Source organism: Manacus vitellinus, unplaced genomic scaffold (assembly GCF_001715985.3).
Source record: "Manacus vitellinus isolate BGI_N305 unplaced genomic scaffold, ASM171598v3 scaffold_15_pilon, whole genome shotgun sequence".
Lineage (NCBI taxonomy): Eukaryota > Metazoa > Chordata > Aves > Passeriformes > Pipridae > Manacus > Manacus vitellinus.
In genome coordinates, this window is record NW_021939122.1 from 8857893 (window position 1) to 8885707 (window position 27815).

Below are 27815 nucleotides of genomic sequence, written 5' to 3' on the forward strand. Positions count from 1 at the left end.
GGGGCAGGCGGGGCCGGGTGTGTCCGGGGAGGCCGGAGTCCTGCCCTGTGTCCTGCCGTGTCCTGCCGTGTCCTGCCCGGAGTCCTGCCCTGCCGCTCCGGTGTCTGCAGCTGCACCTCCCTTGACAAAGCAAGCTTGGTCATCAGCCGTGCGGCTTTCCTTGCCCGGGGGCTTGCTTTATTGTTCCCTTCCTTCTTGGAAAAAACCCCATGAATTTTCATGTTGCTTGCCATGACTTCCTAAGCCTTAATTGTGGAAGAGGAAAAAAAAAAAGTAAGTTTAAATTCTTTAAGAAGAAACTGTTATCAGTCACCCAAAGTTGCTGGGAGCGGCCTCTTCAGTTTGTGACGAGGCGTCTGGCACTGGCATTGTGCGGGGCTTGTTTTTGTGTGTGTGTTACCAGTGTTACCAGCTCCGGTGGGGAGAGAGAAGTAACCTCGATCGAGGGAGGAGCGGGCGGGAGGCTTGGCATGGCTCGCTTTTAGGGGCAAATTAATCTGCGTAACAGCTCGGCAAAGTTTTTCCAGGAAGAGAGCTGAATAAGGGACAAAGGCCAAGTTGTTTTCTTTCTTTCATTAATACTGTACCTTAGTAGCCAAATCTATTTTTAACACTGCACAAGTAAGATGCTACGTCAAAAGTAGCATCTTTCCGGGGAAAAAAGTGAGTTATGATGACTCATACTGTCAGTGCTTGCGTGTCAAAATTCGGATGCACCGTTATTGTTCATTATTGCTATTTATGCTTCAGGATTGTAAAGGTAATCCACAGTGCATATTCGGAGCCAATGATTTTTCTCAGGCTGTAGTTTCTCCTTCTAGATTACTCCTCTTGAAGCGTGTGAATATATGCAGTATTTGGACTTAACTTTATGTATGTGAGTAGGCCTGTTATGTTTTCTACAAGCTGCCTACAAGCGTGATTTAATCATCTGTTTAATTTTAATTGTGAATTAGGATTTACATAAATGATAATGAAAAGAGAACAGGCATAGTGCTTTCATGTGATGATTTTTTTAAGATGTGGAAATTAAGAATTTTTTTTTCAATTACATGTTCTGTTTCCATTTCTGTATTTTGTTCATGTTTTCACCTTTTTTCAGCTTTAACTTTTCATAAAATTTTTAACCTTCATCTGCATCTCAAGCAGCAAGATAATTTCACAGTTAGAACTTCTTATCTGCTTTTTGTCTCATGTATGGCATTGAAGTGATCTGTTCTAGTTGGAAAGAGGTGAAGGATTCATGTATCCGTGTTTGCATGCTTTTTTGCTCCCTTTTTCCTTTCTGTCTTCAGTCGGTGTAAAGCTGTGTGTTAATCCCATGGATGAAATGGTACCTTCAGGAATTGATCAAACTGTCAAGCATATAACTTACTTTGCACATGAATACAGAAGGATTCCCCTACCCTGTTAGGTCCAGAAGAAAGAGGGAAGGGACAAGTTGTTTAGTACCTCCAGTGTTTCATTGAACTGGAAGGTATTAGGCCCCTAGCTAGGGTTCACTGCAGGTTACTGTAGAAATGATTTACTGAAAATACTGTCAGACCATTTGAGAGATTGCATATTAAGTTGATATTTTTTATATATTAATTCTATTGTATTAGATCCTTTTATAATAATTTTGGTATATTGATCTTTTAACAAGATAGAAATAATAAAGTTTGTAATAAAAATCTAGAGAAATTGCTTTAGTTGGTTTTGCATCTGGTTTTGTATTTGCATGTGCAGGGTCTGTCAATGCACATCTTTGTTTTCAGTTTTTGTGATATCCCTAAATTGATAAAATATGCTTATGAGACAGCACTGTGTATATGTAATAAGGTGATTTTGGATGGAGCTTGTTGAAAGTTGCTTTCTGTTAAGGTCTGACCTTCTGCAACTTGTTTTTAGAATGAGTTACACATTGCCTGAACAACTGAGATGGAAAAAATTGCTGTAAAGTTGAGAGTTTACTTACAGGGTTAGCAGTAGAACTAGAATTGAGTTGCCCAAAATTGTAAAAACTAAACCAGCAAATAGGTGAACAGCCAGGACTTCCTTTGTTGAAACACACCCCTGACTCCTGTAAACTGCTCGTTGTTATGGGTTTGTGGATTATGTCAGAGCTCTAGTGTCAGATAAGCAATTGCTTTTATTGTGGGATTACAGTGCTTTTAATGATTCAGAATTCTGAAGTGCTCTCTGTTTTTGTTGATAGATCAGATTTTCTTGCCAGTTCTCTCATCTTTCTATGTATTACTTGGTGTTATGCACAAGTTTTAGTCTCATCTTGGGTTTTTTTAATTCAGATCTCACAAGTTTTTCTTTTTGAGGGTATAAGACAGATGGTAGCATAAAGTATTAAATGAGTTGGCTTTACAAAGAGTTTTGGGCAATCTGATGTGCTACTTGTAGATAAAATCTATGAAATACACATTAAGATACTGTTAGAATAAAGCACAGAAGTCTTTCCTATAGCATCCAGTTTGATGTTTCCCACTGTGTGTGCAGGGTCATGCACCAGACACCACCACTGTACTGGGGTTGTGGACTAAACCCTGCAACTGTAGAGTGATGAAGGAAAAATGTCAGGGAAGGAGGAAGAGACTCAGAACCCACTGGTTTGCAAGTATACAAGGCATAAAACAATTAACTGAATTAATGAGTACATTTCTGAAGCAAATGTGTAAAATACATTTTCAAGCAGCTGGTCATGTAGCACAGAAATTAGTCTGGTCAGTCTTGTTCTTAACACTCAGTTTGAGACTGATGAAAATAATTGTAAAATCCACATTTGTGAAAATTCTGAAGATCCTATATTATGATGACGTCTAGAAATTGTGACCAGATAGTTTTACTTAAGTTTAAAAATTCTCAAATCTTTCAAATAATCAAAGGCTTCAAAACCCTTTTGGAATTTCCCTAGTTTTCAGCAATCTTGTAAAAAATTGAAGTGAAGAATTGCTAGGAAAAGACTAATTTTAATTGTTTTATTTCTGGTGAACATGGTTAAAGCTTGTTTACCTTAGAGGTTGTGTTTGGATGAATTGTTTGGGGCAATTTTCGAGGAGATAGGGAAAGTAAGCTCAATTGATGTAGAGATTTTAAAAAAAACTTGTTATCCTTTATTGCTGTGTGTAAAATCAGATTGTATAAAATCCTACCTTTTTGTTTGATTTTTTTTACCCGGTGCTTTGGAAACTGGACTGGTCAACTTAATGAACATAGATTTAGGGCAATAAATCAGCTTTATGGTGTCTTTATTGTATATCCCATCTTGTTTGACTAACACAAGACTGTTGAAAGCACACATCATTTTACTTCTCAGGCCAATTGCCTGATCTTACATGTGAAGCCACCAGGCCCTTGTTTTTGCCAAGTTCACACGTGGTATTGTCTCATTAATGCTACTGGTAATTCCTGTACACCAGTGTTGCACACCAGTGTTTCTGCTGTCACGTTGGCAGTGAAGCCTGTGGCAGACCAAGTTTTACTGCTGTGATCTAGAAGTTGTAGAAGCTGGATTCTTTTGAGAACCAGAGCAAGGCAAGTGTCTGCCCTGGCCACCATCATTAGGAGGGAATTTTCTGAATCAATTATAGACTTGGCAAAAAGCTGCAGACTGAGGTTCTGAAAATGCTTTAATTGTAGCGTGAGTTTAGAATTTCTTCAAAATAAACTACATAATAAAACCTTATAAATATTCATCATCTTCAAACTTGCCTGATTTGGCATGATTAGTTGCTCTTAATAACTTGGTAGCACTGATTAAGTCATTGTGGGTCTTTGTAGTTGGAGCCTTTGTGTATGAAGTAGTATGCTGAATTCCTGATGAGTTTAAAAATGATAAAATATGTTAACATTTTAAGCAGTTTATCTACTTATGCAGTCTGTCTGCCTGTGTATGCAGTTAGAATTATTTAGATCAGTATCAGGAATGTGTTGGGATCTCATACATTCTCTAGCTTCATGACAAGTAAATTCACAGAAGATTGATGCTTCATGGATGTTGAATAATGTGAAGTATTTTAATCTCTAAATGTGTAAAAGAAGGATTGCTAGGTTTGTCTGCTGGTGAACCTGTGACCTGAAAGAGTTATGGAGAGTCTCCTGAAGAGTCCTTTTTGGTAATGTTCGCCTGAATTGATCTAATTTGTTGATTTGGGTTTTGGTTTTTTGGTGGTGTTTTTTTTCAGGGTTTTTTGTTTTGTTTTGGTTGGTTAGTTGGTTTTGGTTGGGTTTTCTTTTTTTGAAATGTCTTGAGATTACCCTTTTTCTGCTCCATTTTTGTATTGCATTCTTGGTAACTACTCAAAACATTTGCCCGATTTTTGGGAAAAAAACTTTACTGCCTATGGTTTAGTTTAAACATATTTTTTTTAATTATAACATACAAGTGAATGGAGAAGTTAAGAGAGTAGGTAGATTATTGATTGTCTTACTGGCAACATGATTGTTACACACACAAGGATATCACAGTGCCATCAAATTCTACTGCTGTCATGAGCAGAAGTAGGTGCAAGAACAAAGAGGAGGAGGAGTGAAGACCTGTGCAAGAGTGCAGATTTGTTGCAAAGCCATGAGCAGCTGAAGAAGTTCCTGGACTCCTCCAGAGTGCTCAGTTCAGTGCTGCCATCCTTGTAAGAGAGGTGAGAAAACTCTGGCTGGTGGTTCTGCAGCACCAGGCCTCCTGCCAAAGCACACAGCACTTCTTTCACTCCATGCATTGGCAGCTGGAGAAATCTTCATGTAACCAAGATGGATTAGTAAATAAGACAGAGAACAGGTCACCAGTGGTAACTCTGCAGGACAGAACAGAGAGAGAGGCTCTGACTCAACAAAGGTTTCTCTTCACTCTGGTAAATGGTAAGCATCGAGTTGCATAAAATCTTCAGGTAAACCCAAATTGTAAGGCAGCTGATATAAATGGAAAGAAATGCAGACTGTCATGTCAAAAAAGTCTTGAAAAAGGCTTCGGAGATTTTGCTTTGGGGGTCATGTTTTTATTAGCTAGTCACATTCTTGCATTGAAGCAACCCTCAGGAGTTTCTGTTAATTGGTTTTCAAATATGGTCCTTTAATTGTTCAAACATTGAACTTAGATTTGATTACATTGGCTAATTTTTAATTAAAGTAAGTTTACTAAAATAACTTAGAGAGATTAAAATAGTGAGGTAGAATCATATATCACTTAATCCCACTCTGTAATGCTGTGTTTGCAGGTGAAACCTGGCATCCCCAGAGAGCCTTACTGGTTCCAAGGGACTGCCTGCCTGGAAATGATTACAAAAATGGAACCTCCAGGAACAGAATATAATTTCACTTTAAAGTGCTATAATTGAAATTTCAGCATTGGTTTTAACTGATACTTTTCTTGTACAAGTGAAATAATTTTGAGGAGAAGGAAGAATATTTCCTATTAATTGAATAGAGACACTGCTCTGAGTTCAGGCATTCCCATTCTTTTTTTTTTCTTTCTACTTTGGTTATCTTGCCAAGTGTAATTTTTGAGCCAGTGGAAGAATTTCCAGTGTCACAGTAATGCTTTGTATTTGTTCCTGCTGTCCTTGCTTATTTGGATCTTTCACTGTTGCTTCTGTTTTGTGAAAGTAGTATGACAATGTATCTTTTAAATATTTTTATTTAAACATTTAAGTGTTTATGTTAGGATATTAGCTTTGCAATAAACATGGCATCTCCTTTATGGATGAATTGCTTTGCAGCAGCTGGTGCTCACTGTAGTGACAAGCAGAGCAAGTAGATACAGCACATGTACTTCAGGGCAGTGTCTGAACATGACCTTAGAAATTAACCTACTTCTAAAAAATAATGAGAAATACAGAATTCTTTCTGGTTTTATCACTTTTTTTTTTTTGCCTGTGGTTAAAAGCAGTTCTGTTGTCAAAAAGTGGTTTGTAGAGTTTTAGGATTCTGGTCTGAAAGAATGGAATGTGGTATTCCTCTAAAGCAATTGCACTTAGAGAACTTAAAAGCTGCACAGGAAAACAGTCATATGAGGGAATGTTTAATATTAGGTCTTACAGTTTACTCCATAAGAAAAAGCAATGGTACAAAAACTCTCTCTCTCTCTCTCTAAAGTGAAGTTTCCTCACTTTTATATTGTAGTAACATGGCACCAGGAAGAACAGTACTTGAGCAGGAAGGTGTTGGTCTTGTTCTTCTGACATATTGCCTTCCAGGAGTATGGCATAGTTGATCTGCTCTTGCTTTGATACAAATTGTCTGGTACTATTAATTCAGTTGGCAACAAAATAATTGTAGGTTAATCATGCAAACCCTTTTGAAGTTAGAGAATGTTGTGTTCACAATGCCCCTTGACATAACAATGAAGATTGACATGCAAGTTTAAGTCCTTGGTTTGAAGACTTAATTACTGGTTTTGTCCTTTTGAAGATTGTACCTTTTTCCTTCACTGAAATTTGACTACCAAGCTGGAGGTAGCCTATGAAGGAGACAGAAGTAGGGAACGATAATAACATGAAGTGGAGGTGTACAGCTTCACAAGACATCAATTGCAATCTCGTAAGGTTTCAGAGAAGCTGCGTAATTTGATGAATCACATTGGAAAGATGAGTCATCTGAACAAACAGTAAAGTTCTATGACTTAATGATATGGTGTAGAAATAACAAGGAGATATCAGATGACAAGGAAATTGTATAACATTTAAAAAAACCCCACAACTTGAGCAGCTTATAGTGTGTATGTGTCTTACAATAAGCAACTAGTATCTTAATGAGACAGAATATTCTAGCTGAAAACCAAGATGTCTTCCTTAGCAGATGTGAAATCAGGAGATTCAGAGACCTCCTTGTTCTCCTACATACTTATATTTGTCAGTCCAACTTGTGTGCAAATCACTTGTGTGCAAGTGAAAAACAATTAGGAACATAGTTACTGATTTTCATATATGAAAAGCAGTATCTATTCTCACTTCATAAATTTTACATAGTATCTAAAGTTGAGTAGAGTATTTCTACTTAATACTCTAAACTTTGAACATGGAGGCATTTTTTAATTGTTAACATTGTTTGTATCAGTGCTGTTGATGCAGAGAAACAGAGATATGCAATACTTGGAGTAGTCTTCGGATTTCAGTGGTATCTGCATTTTTTGGAGGACGGAAGCCCATAGATGTTCCAAGCAGGATTAACCTGAGTAGAGGGTGAAACCAGTGGATAAATGAAGGTTTAAATGAGAGTGTAGATATATAAATTTAAATTCAGCATTTCAGTTATTGTTTAGTGATTACATTTGGCTGCACTTTTTTTTTTAAAGTAATTCACAGTGCAGGAACCATGTTTTACTAGTGGAACTATTTCCTTCTAAAATGAATTGAACTGCACTTATATTGAACTGTAAAAAGTTACTTCATAATCTTTATGGATTTTGATTAGAGACATTCAGATTCTTATTATTCATTGATGCTTTCTAAGATGAGTGCTTCTATTTTCTTTTTGGATTATAATTCCTGTTTGTATTTTAACTTTTTCATATTAGGACGTGTTATAATTTAAGCATATTTAAAAGTTCCAAAGTAATATTTTTACTTCTTTCAGAGGTGTAATGCTTACTTTACTACTTTGGGTTTTTTTACAATAATGTCTTCTCCAGTTTACATATATATTTATATATATATATCTATATCTCCTTCTGCAAACATAAATCGAGTCTTAAACAAACTTTCACTCTGCTACAAGTAAAAGCTTGATTTAGTGTTTGTGAAACACTCGTTTTCGTTGATTCTGCCGTAGAAATTATGTTGACAAACTTTCTATCCTTAAAATGCTGTTAATAATAAGCTCTTTATTAGCCTCATTATGATATCTAACACCAACAGTGATGGCACTGCTTCTGCTGGCTTCAAGTTGGCTCTTGTTTTTATACCATGGAGTCACATGAATAAATTTGAAGGAGATGATCTGGAGGGACAGTAGCTTTCAGAATTGCTTCTCTTTTTGAGAATGATAACAATATTTTAGGAAGGAGATTTTATTAGCTGACTCCCTTTCATGTGTAATTTTAAACTGTAAGTAAAATATATAATCAGATTTTCTTTTTCAGAGTTTTTTGTCACATATCTGTAACACTGAGTATGCAGTTGGTTTGCTAGCTAGAGAGTTGATTAAAATGTCATAAGTGAGTACCTTGAAACAATCTGTCTGTTGAGAACTTTGCAGTCCTTCACGTTGTACATCCCCTAGGGCCTTAAGCTTGTACGTAGTTTTAAAACTTGGAGGAAGTTCCTTGAATCGTACAACCTGAAAATGGAAAAGAAATGCTGTGAAACTCTATCTTATCTATGTGATACAAACAAATTTCTCATGCCTGTGTGTATGTATTGTGGTGGGGAGTGGGACTTGGAGCTGGTTTATTAAGTGAAATGAATTCAGTGACGACTAACGAAGCCCATGTGCAGCATGGTGCAGCAATACACCAAGCAATGTTTCACCACAGGAAAAGACTGAGTTTTGTTGGTACTATATATTTATAGAACAGACCCTGTTCTAAAACCCTTCCTGTAAAACATTTAGAATTCAGTGGCTGTTACATACAGGAATCCACCATGTGAATGATCTCAGAGTGCAGCTTTCTGATTTCCCACGTCTGGGGTTTGTGCTCTTTTTGTATTTGTGGTTTGTTTGGACGTTTTTATTTCGGTTTTGTGTTGCTGTTTGTTATTTGTGTGTTGTTTTTGTTTTATTTTTAACACACAGTCAAGGGGTTCTACTCTACCTCCACAAATATCCTAGTCTGAACGTCTTACCTCTTCACTTGGCATTTAAAAAAATGTATAACCACAGTTTATGATTTCAGAATCACACTTAGTTTCTTAGCATTTCAAAATTGTGCCATTAAAGAAGCGTCTCATGGCATCTGTTAAACTAATAGTACAAGTTTAAACGTGTGAGACGGTCTATTCCTGTTTATCATGACAGTTCTGCAGTGTGTTTGTATTTTAGTGGCAACATTGCAAACAGTGTTACCATTTCTTGCTTGAGTGTACAATCCAGTAATCTGTTAGTAAAATTTTGTTTATCTAACAATCACAAAGTTACAATATTCATAATATAACCACCAATTCAGACACATGAGATACTTTCTTGAAGTTTTGAAAGTATACTTGAGGTAGCGGTGTATGCTTCATTTAATTTAATTTTATCATAATCGAATAAGGGAATGGCATGTATTAAGTTTGGAGTTTTTTAAATTGCCAGTAGTATGATACTTGAAACATTCAGTTATGTGATCTACATTTTTATTATGTTTCTTGGTCTTCAGGATTTTTTTTGTTTTAACAGCAATATCTTTCAGGATCTGAACTGTGCTTTTAGGCAAACTAGGTGAGTTTTTTGCAGAATAGAACTTCTTGCTGTCAGTATTGCCCTGTATTGTCTAACATAATATTAAAATAGTTGCAAGGCTTAAGTAAAAATAATAAGTGAAATTTCTTCTGTTTTCTTCAAGGTTTCAGAAGGAGACAAACAACAAAATGAACAATCCAGCTATTAAGAGAATAACAAATGAAATTATCAAATCACCTGAGGATAAACGAGAATATCGTGGACTGGAACTGGCAAATGGCATTAAAGCTCTTCTCATCAGTGACCCCACCACAGATAAGTCTTCAGCAGCACTTGATGTCCACATAGGTATTTAGTTCATGCTGTGTTCATTATGTCATTAATAAAAATGCGTAAGGTTTTGTTATCTTGATTGCAAATAAACCGACAGGAGTGGTATGCAGTTGGCAGCTTAACCTTTTATTGTAATTTGGAGTTTAATTCTTTGACACATCAAGTTGCAAATTATTAGAGCTAACTAAATGCTCTTACTGTACTCTGTGTTTACTCAAGTGTAGCTCAGTCAGTAGAGAGACTGCTTTTAACCATGAAGTTTCGTGTTATGAAAGATCTTTTGTAAGCAGGAAAGGGACGGGTGTAGGTGCAATTATTTTAGACAGCTCCATCTGTCATGTCAGACTTGCTTTTTTCATGTTTAGTTGTTGATGTGTAGAGGTGAGAAAATGCTATAATGCTGGAGAAGTTGGAGAGGCTCTCCCTAACTCCAGTGATGCTTGTGTGCAAACAAATACTGGAAATAGAAGGGGAAGGCAGTTACTTTGACTGTTTGGAATAAAGCAAGCCTTTCCTTATATTTGAGGTATTTCTCAAGCTTGTGTAGTTTTTCACTTGCTTAGAAAGTATGATGCACCCACACATAACTACAATCTCTTACCAAGTTTGTAGTTGGGAGCTCTTGCTGCTGTTGGTGTTAGGGGAGAAGTAATAGAGTAACTTCTTTTGACCTTTTTTATTATGGAGATAGCAGTCCCAAATCATTACCTAGTTCAGAGGATCCTGAATGTGGTTTTGTTTAGGTATATGGCAGTAATAGCCAGCTGCTGTGTCCAGTTTGTGTGTGTGTACTGGAGGAGATGTATCTGTTGCCTTCATCTCTGATCTCCCATTGCACACTCCAAAGCATGACTGCCAGACTCAAACTTCCGTGGTTTTGTCTTCCATTCTTCCAAATCATTATTGTCTTATAATTTGTTTGCCTTCACACCTACTAGCTGGTCATCCATAGGTGCTTGTGTTCAGGCAATCACAGGTTATTGTTTGTCCTGGATAAATACCTCCTTAATTATGGTTGGCAGTCGCTGCCTTTTAACACAGTACAGTCAAGGTATAGAATTTAGAACAGTGTGATCTGCCAGGCCTTTACAGATTATGAGTCACAGACTTCAATTGAAAAGTTACCTGTATAAGGAAGTGCAAGCTGATTTGAAGAGGCAGGTTGATACACTAATTGATTATTACTAATTCTAATTTTTAAATTTTTTTTTTAAGATTAAGTTTAGTTGACTATAGTTGCTCAAGTGCCTGCTTACAGCTACAGAATTGATACATAATTACCTGAAGCAATGAACTGTAATGTAGAACATCTTAAAAGGCTTAACGTTGTAGTATTAATTTTTATGAATGGTTACATGAAATTTTTCTTTCTGTAGGATCCTTGTCTGATCCCCCCAACATTGCTGGGCTTAGTCATTTTTGTGAGCATATGTTGTTCCTGGGAACCAAGAAATACCCAAAAGAGAACGAGTATAGCCAATTCCTAAGTGAGCATGCTGGGAGCTCAAATGCTTTCACGAGTGGTGAACATACCAACTATTACTTCGATGTGTCACATGAACATCTAGAAGGTGCACTAGACAGGTAAACACATTTTTTAAGATTTACATTTTTGTTCTGTAGGTTTTACTTGAATTAGTGTAAAAGTTTTTTGCTAGTTCTATTGTTATGATATTAAAAAAAGGGTTGAGAGCACTATCTTTTGTTAAAACTGATAACCAGATATTTTTCAGTTTAAAAGTCTTGCTAAGATTTATTTTTCAGCTAGCAGAGTTCTTCACTGAGGCAGAATTTTTTAAATTTAAATGTCATGTTTACAGTGAGTATTTTTGGAAATGTGGGTCACAGAATATGATCATGAATTTAGGCATTGATAGCAAAAGCAAGGTGAAGTCTAGAAATATATTAGGATGCTTTTAGTAAAGGGAACAGGACAGAAATTGAAAAGTGTGTAGTCAGTGAGGTAAAGAATGAGTTTACTTTGGCTTCTCCGTGGATGTCTGACAAGATTTACTTGATTTGTGAGATTAAGAGCCTCCTGCAGTTAAACCTCAAAACTCTAGAAAGTTTCAGTGAGAATTGTGATGCAGGGTTCTTATTCTTTTAGTACCTTATATGATGAATGTGTTGTCTGCATTGATACATAATTGAGAGACTGAGAAATAAAGATATTGAATCAGTGTCAAAACTTACAGAATTTATAAGTTCTGCATTAAAAAAGAATGTATTCAATTGTTTCCAGGAGGTACCAAGCTTATTACTTTTCTGTTACCATTTATGTACAGTATTCTTGATTGAATTAAAGTTTTTCTCTTTAGATTTGCCCAGTTTTTCTTGTGCCCTCTGTTTGATGAAAGCTGCAAAGACAGGGAAGTGAATGCTGTTGATTCTGAGCATGAGAAGAATCTGATGAATGATGCCTGGAGGTTGTTTCAACTGGAGAAGGCTACTGGAAACCCCAATCATCCCTTCAGTAAATTTGGAACAGGTTTGTCAGAATATAATTATCTTTCATTGGAGTTCTGTGTAACATACATAGTAGCATTGTTTATATAAAATTGCTAAAGACAGACTGAAACAATTCCCTTTTTTTCCTCTCCATACATATTTATCGTGGTGCTTTATCACATTTTCCACATCATAAACCAAACAGAGCTAGACAAAAGCATAGGAAACAGAGAGATCCAAGACTTGGAGTGTAGTGATGAAGCAACCTTTATGATTCTGATAATTACTGCAGTGAATGCTGTTTTCCAGTTACTGGATTTGTCATAATTTGGTACTGTTAAGTCTTCGTACATAACAAAGTGACTGAATTTTGTTTAAATTTTTGTAAGCCACATGCTCTTTTTGTTAACTAACATTTAGACTAGGTGACAGTGACTAGGTCAAATCAGAAAGATCAGCAAAGTGAAATGAAAATTACTGAGTAGGAATATAGAAACAACATCTTACCATAGAGCACAACAGTAGGAGATGGATGGATAAAATGATCTTGCACATATTCCAATCTTATGGCTGTATTTTTTTGTTCAGGCTTAATTATTCACAGAATGCTTAGTAACAATTTAAAATAAACACCCCAAAACCTGAATTTAAAAAACATTGAAGTGAGATACCATAGTTATAGTCAAAACCAAAAATGTTTGATGCTTTGGTAGAAGTTTAAACTAGTTGGGTGTTTTTGGGTTTTTTTCCGTAGAAGTTACTTTTGACATGAATTTATTTTTGAAACTGTCAAAGTAATACAGCTGCACTGTTTAATCACTGAGCATCAATGTATTTTGTGGCTGGGTCAGTTTGTACTGTGAATAGTTGACTCAAATATTGGGGACAGTTAGGATGACAGGGAGAGCAGATAATGGGCTTTAAGGGACTAGTTTCCTTCTCTGTCTCCAGAAAGACAAGAATATTTTTGCACCTGCTGATGGAGGGCATAGTTATGGGTCTGGTAGCCACCTGCTATGGGAGCACATATTGACTGCTCTGTTGACCAGTAAAGGGAAGCTGTCTGTGAAAGCAAAGCTATGACTGCATTCTCCAAACAAATAAATTTGAAAAAAAGATTATTGGGAAATACTAATTAATAGGCAAGTGTTTAATGTACATTTGTTAATCTCTGCTACTGAAGATATTAAATAGTTTTCCCCATTTTAAGAAGGTTGTTTAGCTGACATAAGAGAAACGTTTTCATGGGGAGAGTATCCAAAGAGTGCTCAAATTCAAGAGCAGTAGTCATATTCAACTCTCCTTAGATTAGGCTCTGATTCTGAGATTGAGTGATAGCACATAGCCTTCCTGCAGATATGACCTGACAGAAGTAGAGCCCAGCTTTGATGGTTTTTATTTACCCGAAGAGATGACATCTGTGACATGTTTTTCATGACAGTTGCATTTGGTATCCTTATTGTTTCCTTTTGATCAGCTAAGATGTTGTTAATGCAGCACAGTATAGGAATGCCTCCATTTGATGCTTCAGGTCACTCTTGGTTGCTGTGCAGCTTGTTTTGTCAGCAAACTTTCTGTTGCTCTTTGTCTGTCCATAGAAACAAATACACCTTAGTCTTCCAGTTTTCTTGTTAAAGTGTGCCCCAAATACCCATCACTGATCTCCCTAAATTAATGCCTGTGATGGCAATTCTTCTCCATCAGTGCCCTCAACAGCATCAAGTGGTTTCCCAGGCACTTCTGCACTGTCTAGTGTCTGTTTTCCTACATCTACAGGGTGTCTTCTGACTGTTGCTTCTTAATGTACTCCAGATACTGTAACAGCACAGTTACTGAATTAAAGCTTCAACTTTGTGTTATTTTATTTTAACCTATATGTTGATGCTGTGGGAATAAACACAGTAGGGTATCTAGAACTTCACAATTTAATTTGTCTGCAGATGATGAGGAATATAGACAAAATATTTAAAATATAACACCATACTGATCCAGTTTACTTATTATGCATAGAAATTATTTAAAAAATTGATATCCGTCCCAAGGAAAGCAGATGAATTAATTAATATATTTATTTTCAATCTGTGAGTTCATAGATGTCAAATATTGTTAACTGTTTTTATGCTACAGGGAACAAACTCACTCTGGAAACTAGACCAACCAAAGAAGGAATAGATGTCAGGCAAGAGCTATTGAAGTTCCATTCTACTTATTATTCGTCAAATTTAATGGCTATTTGTGTCTTAGGAAGAGGTGAGTTTTGTTCTGTTGGTTAGGTAAGTCTTTACATATATATTAGAAGAAAATGAAGGTTCCAACTGCTTAAAACATTCTACACAAGATGATATTTTGCACATATTTGTTAAAAGCTTAATAACAGTGCGTTGAGAATGGTTTGCTTTTTGAAAATATGCTGACAGACTGGTATTTATGTGGTGTTTTACAGTAATGCTCGGATGGTGGATATGAGTGGAATAAAATTAATTCTTTATCTAATCAAAAGCAGAATTCACTGAGTAATTTTAAATGGAAGCTTTCAGTAAGAATCACCCTGGCAACTGGGTATCTATACTAAAGGAAACCGTCACTGTAGTTGTAAAGCTTAAATGAATGTGTATTTTGGTGATGTGAATAAAAAATAGAGGTTTGTAATAGAATAACATGCAGTTCACAAAATTTTGGTATACAGTGAACCATCTTGGTTTGCATTGTTTTGTTGTTTTTTTGCCCTGAACAGTTCTCTTAGTGTAGGAGCACATGTATTTTGTTTAGGAAAGATTCTACTTTCTCAATCTAACTGGGATTGTTTTGATAACCAGTTGATAACTGCTTTTGAAATCTGTCAAGGATTAAGGTTGAGACATCCTTTGAGATCCATTGCTTTGAGACGTCCAAGAAATGCACGTTTTCTCCCAACGCCCACCCTTGAAAGGCGTGTGCTAAAAAATTGACAGATGAGTCTTTTTTATCTTATTCACACTTTGAGAAGTACTCCAAAATGCATTTCTTGAGGCACACAGCAGTTTTGAAGGCAGCATTTTAACAGAAATGGTACAGGTCGGTTTAGGTGAATTAATGCACAACATGAAATTCTTTCTGCAGAAGGTCTGCTGCTCATTTTTGCAGAGTACTACAGTCAGAGACTGAAACTAGAATGGATGTAAAAGTAGAAGTGCTTAAACAGGTCACAGATGTGTCTGTTTTGGGGGCTTGAGGACAGATGACCTGACTCCCCGTGTGTCTGAAATACTGGATGTGAGCTGAGGCTTAAGAAAATTCGAGTTTGGCAAAGATGTTTTCAGTCTAGAAGATTTGCAGCTGTAATTCCATGTCCCTTAAGCTTTTTGTGGAATGTTTGTTTTTGTAAATGTTCAATAGCTGGTGTATCTTTTGTTTGGTTCTAGCTTAGATTTATCAGTAAAAAGTAAGATTTATTTTAGGTTGCAGGATTTATTTTAATAATGATTGAAGCCTTCCTTTAATAAACATGGTGTTTCTAGCATGTTATAGTTCAAAATTTAAGTATGAATATAGATTTGCCTTCTGAAATTAACTATCATGACACCATTGAAACTACTTTTCTGTGTAATTCATGTCTCTCCCGAAAAATATTCAAACCCCACGTTTGCCAGAGTCTTCAGATAATGACTGTGGTTTTTTCTAATGTTTCTTTATTCTAGAATCTCTGGATGAGCTGACTTGCTTAGTGGTAAAGTTATTTTCAGAAGTAGAGAATAAAAATGTCCCTATACCAGAGTTTCCTGAACATCCTTTCCAAGAAGAGCATCTCCGGGTAAGTATATATACATTGTCCATCAGGAGTGTATACCTTAAATGATATTTTTTATGTTTCAAGAAACATTATACACTTCACTACTTTTTTTTATCTATGTCCCTGTCAAGTTCCATGTTTGTTTATTGATTTTCCACCCACTTTTCCATACTGAGTGTGGTTTTGAATAGTTTATAGTAAAGGTTGTACATTTAGTTGCAGCTGTAAGCAACTGAGAGATAGTTTTCTTTTTGTTTGCCTTATGAATGGCTACACATTGCCCTAAGTTTTGGATATCTTTACTCTTGAGATTTCAGAGGTACCTTGGAAATAACGTGTATGTATGTGAAGGGAACACAGTATGTACTCCTGAGAGGAATAAAATAAATGAGTTTCCCTTTGTTTATGGGTCTCTTTGTTTGTTTTTCCCCCTCAGCAACTTTACAAAGTGGTACCCATTAAGGATATTAGAAATCTTTATGTCACATTTCCTATACCAGACCTTCAGAAGTACTATAAATCAAACCCTGGCCATTACCTTGGTCATCTGATTGGGCATGAAGGCCCAGGGAGTCTTCTATCAGAGCTTAAAGCCAAGGGTAAGTCCTTTGAAGTTAAACAATTAAAAAATATTTGATCACACATTTCTTTCAAGTTTAGCTGAGTTTCACTTAAAATTGACCTCTGTATGTTAAAGCCTTCAACTACTTGAGTAATTTGAATTGTAAGTGATTTGGCGTTTTATTTTTATTTCTGTGGCAGGTAAACATAAATAGCTAATAAGCACTCAGACTGCTGAAGCTATGATTTCTTGCAGTTCCCTTTTCTGCCATGTTTAGATAGTTATATGAAATTTGACATAATTGTTTCTGTTCTGTCACTGACTTTGGGACTACTTTGTCAGCTCCCTTAATGTCTGGAAGACTGCAAGGTATCTTTTGCTATTTTTCCTTATATCACTCTGTTCCAAGCAGAAATAAATTACCTAGTAATCAAATGATCTTGAGTTTGTCATATCACTCTGAGTACAAAATCAGATAGTTCTGACTTGTGTTTATATTTAACTTGCACTGTTGCTGTAAGTGTTAAGGAAGAGAAGGAGCACATGTAAATTAATCAAAATATGTTTAAAAAAAGTTATGTTGCTGAAGCATACAAAAAGTTGCATAAATTGTTACACATTTGTTTATGTAATAAAGTTTCTTTCTGATGTCATAGGATGGGTAAATACTCTTGTTGGAGGCCAGAAGGAAGGTGCTAGAGGTTTCATGTTTTTCATCATTAATGTGGACTTGACAGAGGAAGGACTTTGTAAGTGAAGCAATGTGCCTTCATTCCATGTTATTCCTGATCTGATGGGTTTGTGTTTGCATCCGAAGAGACTAATTGTAATTATAGCTTGAAAGCCAATTTATTTTAACTGGTTACTCTTCTTTGTTTAGATCCTCCCACTATGCTAACACAGGTCACCTAAGAAATCAATTTATTTGAGATTATATTAGATACTTCAAATAAATTTCTGTAAAAGCTGTTAATACCTGTTGTGTGCTACTTATTCATACTATTCAGACCCAAGTTAAATTATATTATAAATCAATATCTTCATGTGAAGACATGTTCAGTGCAGTTCTTGGAATTAGTTGGGGACATAAACACTTAAATTCATGTCTGAGAAAAGCTGGTTTAACTTTGCTGGTGGGATTGCAGATGTCCTTAAATATCTTGATGTATCCTTAAATTTCTTGATGTATCAGAGTGTAATGAAAAATAAAATCATAGAAACCATATTTGTGTTCATCAGAATTCCTTCTTTGTGAAGAACTAAGTGGATTTTTAAGGATTTTTTTTTCTTTCCAGTGCATGTTGAAGATATTATTTTGCACATGTTTCAGTATATTCAAAAACTACGTACAGAAGGACCTCAAGAATGGGTTTTCCAAGAGTGCAAGGTAAGTAATTGGGACTTGATATGTGCAAGGGTTGTATTTTTACAAAATTTTTCTTTTATTATAAATAGAAACAGATTACTTGACTGTGTAAATAGCCTTTAATAATCACATGGTAGCTAAGTTTATTGATTTTGAAGATGTAACATGACACAAATGACAAGTACATTCAGAATATGTTGTCTTAACATAGCTATGAAAAGCTCTTACAGAGCTGTGGGTTATGATAGCATAATGGAGGTGAAGGAAGAAGGATCTTGCTCTTTCCACAAGGATTTTGCATAACCTTCCTTAGTCTTCACTGAAGGAGGAGGGGAGGAAACATTTTCTCTGAGGGGTAACACTGAATTGGAAATTGAAATGGCTGTTATTCTACCCCTCTCTTCTTTCACGTGTCAAATTCTATAGATGAGATTGTAAAGGCAATGGGACATTTGCTGTTTGTTCCCTCATGTTTTTGAAAAGTGAACTAAAGGCTGTTCATGGAGTACTTTGGCTGTACACTTCAGTCTTTGCTGAACTGTTCATGCTTCTTACAAGTCTGAATGGTTCTGTGTGCACAGGGTGAAAATGTAAAGTATCCTGTTAGAATTAGATAGCACTATACTTCTCAGTGTCAGTGTGGAATAAACCCAGTTTTATTTATGTGTATAGTCTCATTGGTTCACTATATGTGCTTGGGTGAAAGTTTCTTGTTCCACCTTAGCTTTTTTTTTATGAAAACTGTTGAGTCTCTTCTAGGAGCAGAAATTCTGCAGCTGGGTTAGCTTTGTTTCTTACACTTTGACACTGTACACCTATAAAAATAGTCTCAAGTCTCTTTATACTCCGCTAAAAATCCCAATGGATTTTTTTCACTTTACAGAGTAAGCAAATAGAAGATTTGAAAGAGGTAGTTCCATCCTTCTATCTCATCCCTGTGTCTTTCCCTTGCTCCTCTTGTATCAGCCCCAGCACTCCTGAGACTGTGGGGTGAGTCAGAGAGCTGGCAAACTAGTATGAAAAGAATCTTTAGAGTTTATTTTCAGCTGAACTGTTGAATTAATCAGACTCTCTGCATGGTTTCTTGGAAGGATGGACTGTACTTTTCACTGGCTGTATAGTCTTAGATTTCTTTAATTCACCCTTGGCATTGTATCCTAAGAATGATGTGTTCTATTTCTGTGGCTAAGACAGCATAAAGAAACACACTCTTTCTATCTCTAAACTTACCTATTGGCTGGCTGAACAAAAGGACGAAAAAAGGAAGAGGGAAAGACTTCAGTTCGTTAACATATGACAAACATTGCACTGCAGCACTATGGTTGTGTCAGAGCTGGTGTGTTTTCAAGTTATCAGGAAATTTAAATACATGAGATATGGGATAGATCTCTTACTATGAACAGGACTTACAAGACTTGTCTAACACTTCACGTTGTGATACTATCCCAAATGGCTTGTGAGTTTTATGCAACTTGAGTGTTACTGAAAACTTGTGTTAGGTACCTGTCTAACTGCTATAATGTGGATACAACAAAAGTACTTTGTTTTCTTTCATTATAAAAAGGAATTAAGTAGCAAATAATTATTCTTAAAATAGGCTTTAATTTATGCTCTTCAGTCATTCATACATTGTTTTCTAGGATCTAAATGCTGTGGCATTCAGATTTAAAGATAAAGAGCGACCACGAGGTTATACATCAAAGCTTGGAGGAATGTTGCATGTAAGTGGAGGGGGGGCATTTCTGTTTGGTTGTTGGTTTTTTTAATAATCATTTAGCTGTGTGTTTGACTATAATCTTAATAAATACAGGCATCTGCAAAAGTCCTCTGCACTTCCTGTGCTTAGGAAGCTAATACCATGCTGCATACATCTTAGTTTTGGCAGTCAATAGGTCACATTCTGTTTGCTCTACTGTTTTATACTTCTATACGTGGTAGAACTGCTTATACAGTAACTGGAGTTGCTATTTGATCTGTTTCAGTGTTTCTTAAGACTTAGGTAGCTTGTTATTCTGTGTCTACCTGTAGCTAAATAGGAAATATTAGGGAAAATAGAGAAGTAGTATTTTATCATTAACATGACCACTATGTTCCATAGTTAACAATGTTGAAATACTGCAGTAAGCAGAAATATTTGTATTAAGATTACAAATTACAAATGTTTGACTTTACTGATGTGATTATGTGTTGGTACTGAAAAAACCATCATGTAACTTTTACTTGGTCTTTATACTTCTTGCAGAATTCAGTTCCCTCATTCTGCACTAATGGAACATTTAAGTGGGTTTACTGGGTTCTTTTTGTCTGGTGAAATTATGTAACTTTTATAGATTGCAGCCGTTCTTCATTGCATAGCTAATGTCTGCATTTATTCAGAGAAACTTTTGGTTTCTTTGCAGGAATTCCTATTAATGGTCCTAGACCTTTAATTTGTAAAGTCTAAAATAGTGATCTTTAATTTTAGAATTTTCTTTGTTTACTAAAAAACATTAGAATGAACTGAAATAATTTAAATGGTCGTTTAAAGAATTCGTGTTTGGGCTGCTGTCTCTTGCTTTTGTTCAGTCAAATGCCTAAAATCTATGTAACAAATGGACTTCTAACTTCTGAAACAGTCTTTCAGTGGTTTTGTATTTGTTGGATCGTTTCTGATCACAATTGCTTCAAAAATCAGGCCAGGAAGTTGCCACAAGTGTTCCAAAGAGTATGGTAGTGATTCAGGACTTTTTTTTCACTGTCTTTCTTTTGCTGTGCTTTGCAGTGTGAATGGTAATTCTCATTCTGCTTTTAGTAGTTAAATGAGCATCAAATTCTGGATATTTAGCATTTACATTTGAATTTTTTTTAACACAGGTTTGATTCATTGTCCTTGGTTTCCAGCCCTGCAGCTCTTTCTCTTTTCCAGAATACTTTTTATGAGTTACTCAGTGTTCTGGAAGTCATTCCACAGTAATTTTTTTGTATAATGTATGTAATTCAGAAAGTAATTTTGTAATAATTTCGGTCAAAAAAATTACAACTGCCTGGCAGACTGCAAGTACTCAGTGTCATCTGGTAATTTTCCCTCCCAGGTGTTTATCAAGAAAGTTTTCCTATCAACCACACTAATCATTTTCAGACAAGTTTAAACTTTTTTTTCTTAAGTTGTCGTGTACCTTAAGAGATTTTCAGCTTGATCCTAAATAATGTTGGAATTGAAAGTGTTTAAATCTGTGTTATGCTTTTAGATATTGAAATATACTTAACCTTTAAATTACTGTAAATAAGAATTGAATTATTTGAGAATCCTAAAAGAACTTAGTGGTTATTTGGGAGATTTTTATGGGGTGGTTTTTTTGTTTCTTTCTTTTGTTTGTTTTTGCTTACTTGCATTTTTTTCCCCAAATTCAGTCTAGTAGAGTACTTGGTATTCTTTTATCTTTAAAAATATCCTGCAGGGGTCAGCATTTACCACGTTATTTTTTACTTTACTCAAAATACTATTTAAAGGTGGGTGACTTTTTATATTGAGACATAAAATATTTCAAGAGAAAAGAATGGTAAATCTGCAGTATATAAAATTGCCTAATACATGAGAAGTATGATTGCATAGATAGAATGTTACTCCCTCTTGTTTAGTTTTAAGAGAAAGATTTTAAAACATCTACACACTTCTAATTTGAAGTTACAGAGGTAATACAGATTTTGTGACCAAAAGTATATGCTTTTGTTTTCTTTACTGAACTGTAGTTTTTTCATGCTTAGTTTTGTTTATTCATCTACGTGTTTCTGGGCTTTGTTTTTTAGTACTATCCAATAGAAGAAGTATTGGCTGCTGAATATTTGCTTGAAGAATTCAGACCTGATTTAATAGAGATGGTACTGGATAAATTGAGACCAGAAAATGTTCGGTAAGTTAAACACAAACATAAAAAAAGCAAATGACCTAATGGAAACAAAAATTCTTAGGTATCTCTTACAACTCTGAAGTAAATGTGACTGAAAAAGAGGTGATTGTTCTGTTAATGTCTTTGGTTCCCTTTGAAAATTATTTCGTAAGTGCATGCAACTCTTCCTGTTCAGACAGAAATGTCATTTCAGGCCTTTCTATGTGGAGTGGTTTCCCTTGGCCTGAAACAGTTTTTAAGAAGATTCTTACTCAAAGTAGCTCAACTCTTCTGAGGAAAAGCCTGTCAAAATTATTCTACCTCGCTAGATTATTGGGACATTTTATATAGAATGCTTTAAATAATGATTTCGAGCTAGATCTGGAAATGTGTTAAGGGGATGGCTTTTATCTGCTGTATATATTTCTTTTCCCCTATGGAGAAATATGAAACTTTATGCAAATTAGCAGACCCCCTGAAAAATATCAATTTATGAGGGTAGAAATAATTGTGTCTTTAGCTGCTAAAATCTCTCAGACTTCGGAGCATCTCTTCAATGTGAGCGTGACCTTACTGCACATGTGCTTTCTGTGCAGAGTGAGTGTGCTGCAGGACAAATTTCAGGGCTCAGGAGTCGGTCAGACTAGATGTTGAAAGGAGAAGGGGAATCTTCTCCTCCTGTGCTTTTGAGAATCTTCTGCTGTCACACAACTGGGGTAGAAGAGGGAGGCAGAAAAGAACAAATGTACCTTATGCCTATTTGAATACCTAAAGAACAATAACGTGACCAGAATGAGGGAAATAATTCTTTGCTGAAATGATGATTTACAAGTGAAGGAATCTGGAAACCATAGAGAAGAGGAAGAGGGCAGATGAAAAAAAAGGCATATTTCTTAAGGAGTAGGAAGTAAGTATCTAACAAAGGGAGGAAGAGCCTGGGACAAGAGAGCTGGCAGAGGACATCATGGGAGTATTCTGTTGGTAGCTGTGGGGAACTGCTATCTCGCTCAAGGATGGAGAGAGGGGCTGACTAGTGGAACTGCTGGGGATGGTTAAGTGCAGATTGGACAAATAAATGAGAGGGGCACGGAAAGTGGGACTAGTAGACAAGAGTGGAGGTAAGAGAAGTCTAGAAGATGTCAGGCTTAGCAAGGATATTCAGCTGACTGTCCTGAATCATGGAATTTGGGCAGACAGAAAAGAGAAAAAGTCTGAGACAAGGAACCTGAGGTAGGACAGCAGCAGAACTGATGGGACTAAACTTGGAGGATCTGAGCAGAAAAGCCTCTGCAGACTAAGTTTAGTCTACAGAGGGCAGGGAAACTAAAATTTACCAAGTCTTCCTCCTGTATAACTTTGTGAATCTCTTGATTCACTTGACTTCCTATCTATAAAAAAATGTCTCTTGGGATATTTTAAAACATTAAATTAGTTCCTGTAACACAGTGCTGTGGAAGAGACATTGTAGTAATTCTGTTTATTTGGAGAATATTGGAAAGAGAAGTCAGATCATGCATTGGGCAAAACACATAAAATACTGAATAACTGTTTCTTAATTATTTTGTGCACTGAACAGGGCGGAGGTTCAGTAGAACAGTGTGTAAAGTTGTGTGTATATTTATACAAATGTATAATGTGGTACAATCTCTATTATTACAAGGTTGCATAGGCAACAGTTACACTAGCACTTTGAAGCCTGAATTTTCTTTCTTTTTTCAAGCCTTTTTTCAGTTTGGTTCCTTTAATACAGCTTTTGTTTATGTTGTAATAAATTGTAATATTAAGTTAGTGGTGTAGAGATACTATTAAACTGTATAAAAATACAGAAACAAGCTTTTGCTTGTGTATTCTATCAGTCTTACTGTATCTGAGCACCTGTTTATCAGTGTTTTGGAAAAAAATAATGATGGGAGGGTGCTATTTCTGAATATGTTCCACACTGAAATTTTCAGACAGTGTTAGATATAGAAGGATGAGATGTATTTCAACTTTCTGAAATTACTGTGAATTATTTAAAAGTTTGGGCACAAATCTTCACCATGTTTCTTTCTGTGACAAAGTCTGTCTTGTATATTCATTTAGTCTAAGATACATGAAAATTTGTTGTCAAAAGATGGTATATTTCAAATAATTATTGGATAAAGTAGGATAAACTTGGATTATGAACAGTATTTGCAAATGTCATGGGGTTCTGGTGTTTTGTGGGGTATGCAAATAATGATAGAATAAATGGAGTTGCCTATATCAGCAACAGTAGTTGCCATAGTAATTAATGCCCTTTAAAGAAGGGCCTATATCTTTGTGTGTGGGTGTGGATCTGTGTGTAATGTGTGTGGGATACGTCAACTGAAGCTTGACTATTTCAAGAGATCATACTTTGAACAAACAATACTTTAATGAAAATTTCCAGGTTCTCTTTCCTATTGTATTTAGTACTTTTATTTTGAATGTATTTTCATGTTAATCTACCACCCAAGACCTTGAAATTTTGATACTTTTAACATAAAGACTGTTTTTAGTAATTAAAAGAGAGAATGTGTAATTACTTGTTCTCTGAAGAAAGCTTTATGAAATTCCACCTGAATGTGAACCTTTACCTTTACTGGTTTTAGAATTGTTTACAAGCAATAAGTAAACTTGAGTTAATACTGATTTAGTAAAGAAGCTATAGGTGCTTAATTAGATCTGATGTTTATCAGACCTTCACATAGCTTTAAAACGTGACTCCTAACACTGCAAGAAAACAGTCAATATTATCTTACTCACAAATGTAAATTGGATCTTTGTTACTAGCCAGACAACTTCCAAAGCATCTTCTTACTTAAACATTCAAAAATTGCTGGAGGAAATAATATATGTAAATACATTCATAGACTCTTCAGGCTTGTCAGATGCTGCTGGACACTGCAGACGGCTTGTGAGTGCTCTGTGTTACCCCTGTTGCTGGCTATGCCCGTCTTCTGACGCTCCTTGCAGCTGACAGTACTTAAGCATAAAATAGCCATAATGAACCTTGCTCAAAAGCTAGTAATGTGAGAAGGGAAAGTGTAGAGAGTACTGGTAGAGGGAGAAAATTTAGCCCTATAGCATGTTACTATAAGCACAAAAATAATGGTGACAGTTCTTAGAAGAATGTGGTGTGCTCTTTTCAAACATGTAGTGAACATCCATTTCACAATGTTCTTTTATTTTAAGTAACATAAGCCCATATCTGCGCTTGCTGTTGCAATTCTGCATTTGTCTTTGTCCACAATTAAAATAAAGGGGAGTGGGGCAAGAGAAGAGCAAGATGAGCAAGAATCTTACTAGAAAGAGAGGAAAAAGTAATTCTAAAAAGTTACGGAATTTATCTGTAACGTGTTTGGACTATTAGTAACCAAAGAAAATAATAGTTTACCATGATATGTGTCTTTCTATAGTAGTTTTGTAGTATTACATCAGTCTTCTCCCATTTGACTAAGTAACTTGCTGGAGAGGGGAATTTACTCCACACTTGTTAATTGTGGATTAATTTTAACTAAAAGCTGGATTTTTTTTTCCAAGACGGAACACATCTAGAACAAATACCATCTGAAGATGATCAGCTTTAGCATATTAAGCAACTGGGAAGCATTGATCCTTCAGATGATGAAGATGGGTGTTTCACAATTCAGTTTCAAATTCAGCCTGTTTTGAATGGTGTCTGTGTGACTTTTTAAGGAGCAAAGTGCAGTACATTTGGACTGGAGAGGCGCAGTGGTGGAGGTGTCTTGTAAACAAAAGTGGACAGGAATAGGTGTGCTTTTCTGTACAGGAAGGTCTCAAAGTTTCCATAATGGCAGAGCGATGATGGCATGGTAACAATCAAGAAGGCTGGTGATCAGAGAGGGTCATTAGTAACTTCTGTGGGTCTCTGTGTAATCTTGGGCTTTAGATGTCATATGTGGCATGCTGCTTTCTTCTAGCTTGTGCTTTTTGGATTCTGGTAAAAATATGTTGCATTTAATCTTTCTTTGCTTTACCTGCCTTAAGAAATAGGTGTCATTTAATAGATGAAGAAATGTGTAACTTTAAGCATTTGGATAAAATAAAAAAAAGAAAGGTAAATATTGGGAGAAAAAAGGACTTTCAGAACTGGAATATATCTGGGTTTGTGGCCTCTTCAGTTAATTGTTAAATAATTAAACATTCTCTTTGTTGCAGAGATTTTAGTAAGGCTTAACGACAGTAAGTACAAGTGGGTTAGTTCTCTGAAGCTTAAGTGCCCAGAGCTATGATGACAGCTGTCCTGTTAAGGCTCAAGTATAAATATGTATAAACTAGAGAGTGACCAAAGACTGATTAAATGCAGTTCTGACTGCCAGAATCAGTTGTTGTTCTAACATGGATCAAATAAGGCCCGCAGGTGGACTGTAATGATGTAGCAGCAGGCATGCTTTGAGTTTGAATGGTATGTGGTCAAAGTAATGATAATGTGTTGCTTTTTATGTGTAGGCTAAAGTCTTGCTGGTGTTTGCAATCGCTACAACAACTATACATTCACATCTTGGTACTCTTTATGTTCAGACTATTTGTCATCTCCGAAAGTGTAACTTATAAAAAGAAACACCAAACATCAAACCAAATTTAAGATTCCTAACTTTTATGTCTTGCATTCATTCTGTCTTGAGGTCGTTTAATTTCCATTTATTTGAATTTTTCCTTTGTATTTTGGTTTTACTTATAATTTCCTTTTCATAACCCTATTGGAATTCACCTACACTAAGGACTTTTCTTGGCATACCTCTACTGGAGTAACTGCATTCAGAGTTTGAAACAACTGATCAATGTCTTTTTATTTAAAAAGTATAGGTTTTCTACTGTTATTTTCTTAAAAAACTTTGTGCTTAAAAGGTATGAAAAAATCCACACAGATGGTACTAAGTATACATATGCATTTCTATTCAACTGAACTATGGCAGGAAGTTTTCATATTCTCTTCCCACCCCTGTGCAGTACTTGTTGCATTTAGTGCCTTAATTTCCCTTAGAAACATTTTAAAATGTAAGTATCATTTTTACTTCTTCAAACTGTATTGGGTTTTGCCAGCCATCTGTGAAGATAAGGGAATAGACTTGGCATGTGTCACAGTCTTAGCTGAAAAATGTAATTTTCCTATCATTTCCAATACATTTTTCTCCTCGTCATCTGCAGAATAAATGCTCTTATTAAAATTTAAGAAGATAGTGACTCACCAGATTAAACAGCTAAAGAACATTTTCCCTTGGATAGTAAGTGGGCTTTTTTTCCTCTCGTGATATCAGAAGTGCAGCACTAGTCCTATCCTAGAGGGAAGAAAAATAAAATGAATGCCAAAAATGTTGATACAGGAATTTCTAACTGCTAGAATTTCATAGACACTGAGCAAACTGTTATCACAGGGCAGTTGGGGATGCTCACCCCTGATGACAAACATGCTGGAAATACAGAATATATGTGTTTATTTTTAATTGCATTGTATCTGAGTAACAATTTTGAAAATCACAATTTGCTCACTTATTTCCCCCCCCAAACCATGGCGTTTGTAGCGACTTAGTTTTACTGAACCCTGACAAATAACTTGTGCTTCTGCAGAGTGATTACAGTGCTAAACCCCTGCAGCATCTCTCTGCATGCAGATTCCCCTCTTACTCTGGTTTCTGATGAGAATTGTATGCTTGTGGCTTCAAATAGCCTGTATTGCCTTGCATCAGTTTTACTGATGGTTTTGAGGGAACTTATGAACAAATGGAGAATTTTACTGTTTTTACCTCAGTCACATTATGTTATGCATATGAATAAGATACATTTTTTTCCATTGTTTGACAATAATTTGGAAGAGAGAGTTTAAATTGGGTCCTAAAAAAGGGCATTGATCCTTTATAAGTATAGATTTTTCTTCTTTTGCAACAAATTTGCTCTGACGTGTTTGTTAGTAATATCACAGATAATGTGTTTTCTAACTCTATTACTTTTTCACCCTTAGAACCTTGAGTTTTGTTATGTAAGTCTGGAATAATAGTTGATAATCTTTCCTGGAAGTACCTTCATTTCAAAGCACACATTCTCTTCCCAAGTAACACTCTCCTGTGGATCTGTCACTTTTAGCTTCATTTTAGATTTCAGAAGAGTGAAAAACAAGATGGTATCCAGTAAATATGTATCACATTA

At 35.7% G+C, this 27815-nt stretch overlaps 1 protein-coding gene across 2 annotated transcripts in view; it reads left to right on the forward strand.

The window, feature by feature from the left end:
- Positions 1-9466: 9466 nt before the first annotated feature.
- IDE (insulin degrading enzyme) overlaps positions 9467-27815 on the forward strand; it is a 48497-nt gene continuing 30148 nt past the window's right edge. For both annotated transcript variants that reach the window (XM_018069185.2, XM_018069186.2), the window contains exons 1-10: positions 9467-9651; positions 11013-11220; positions 11955-12124; positions 14212-14334; positions 15762-15874; positions 16290-16452; positions 17072-17164; positions 17711-17802; positions 19422-19502; positions 21568-21671. In XM_018069185.2, coding sequence (XP_017924674.1) covers positions 9492-9651; positions 11013-11220; positions 11955-12124; positions 14212-14334; positions 15762-15874; positions 16290-16452; positions 17072-17164; positions 17711-17802; positions 19422-19502; positions 21568-21671 — 1307 coding nt within the window. In that variant the 5' untranslated portion in view covers positions 9467-9491. The remainder of the gene's footprint in view (positions 9652-11012; positions 11221-11954; positions 12125-14211; positions 14335-15761; positions 15875-16289; positions 16453-17071; positions 17165-17710; positions 17803-19421; positions 19503-21567; positions 21672-27815) is intronic.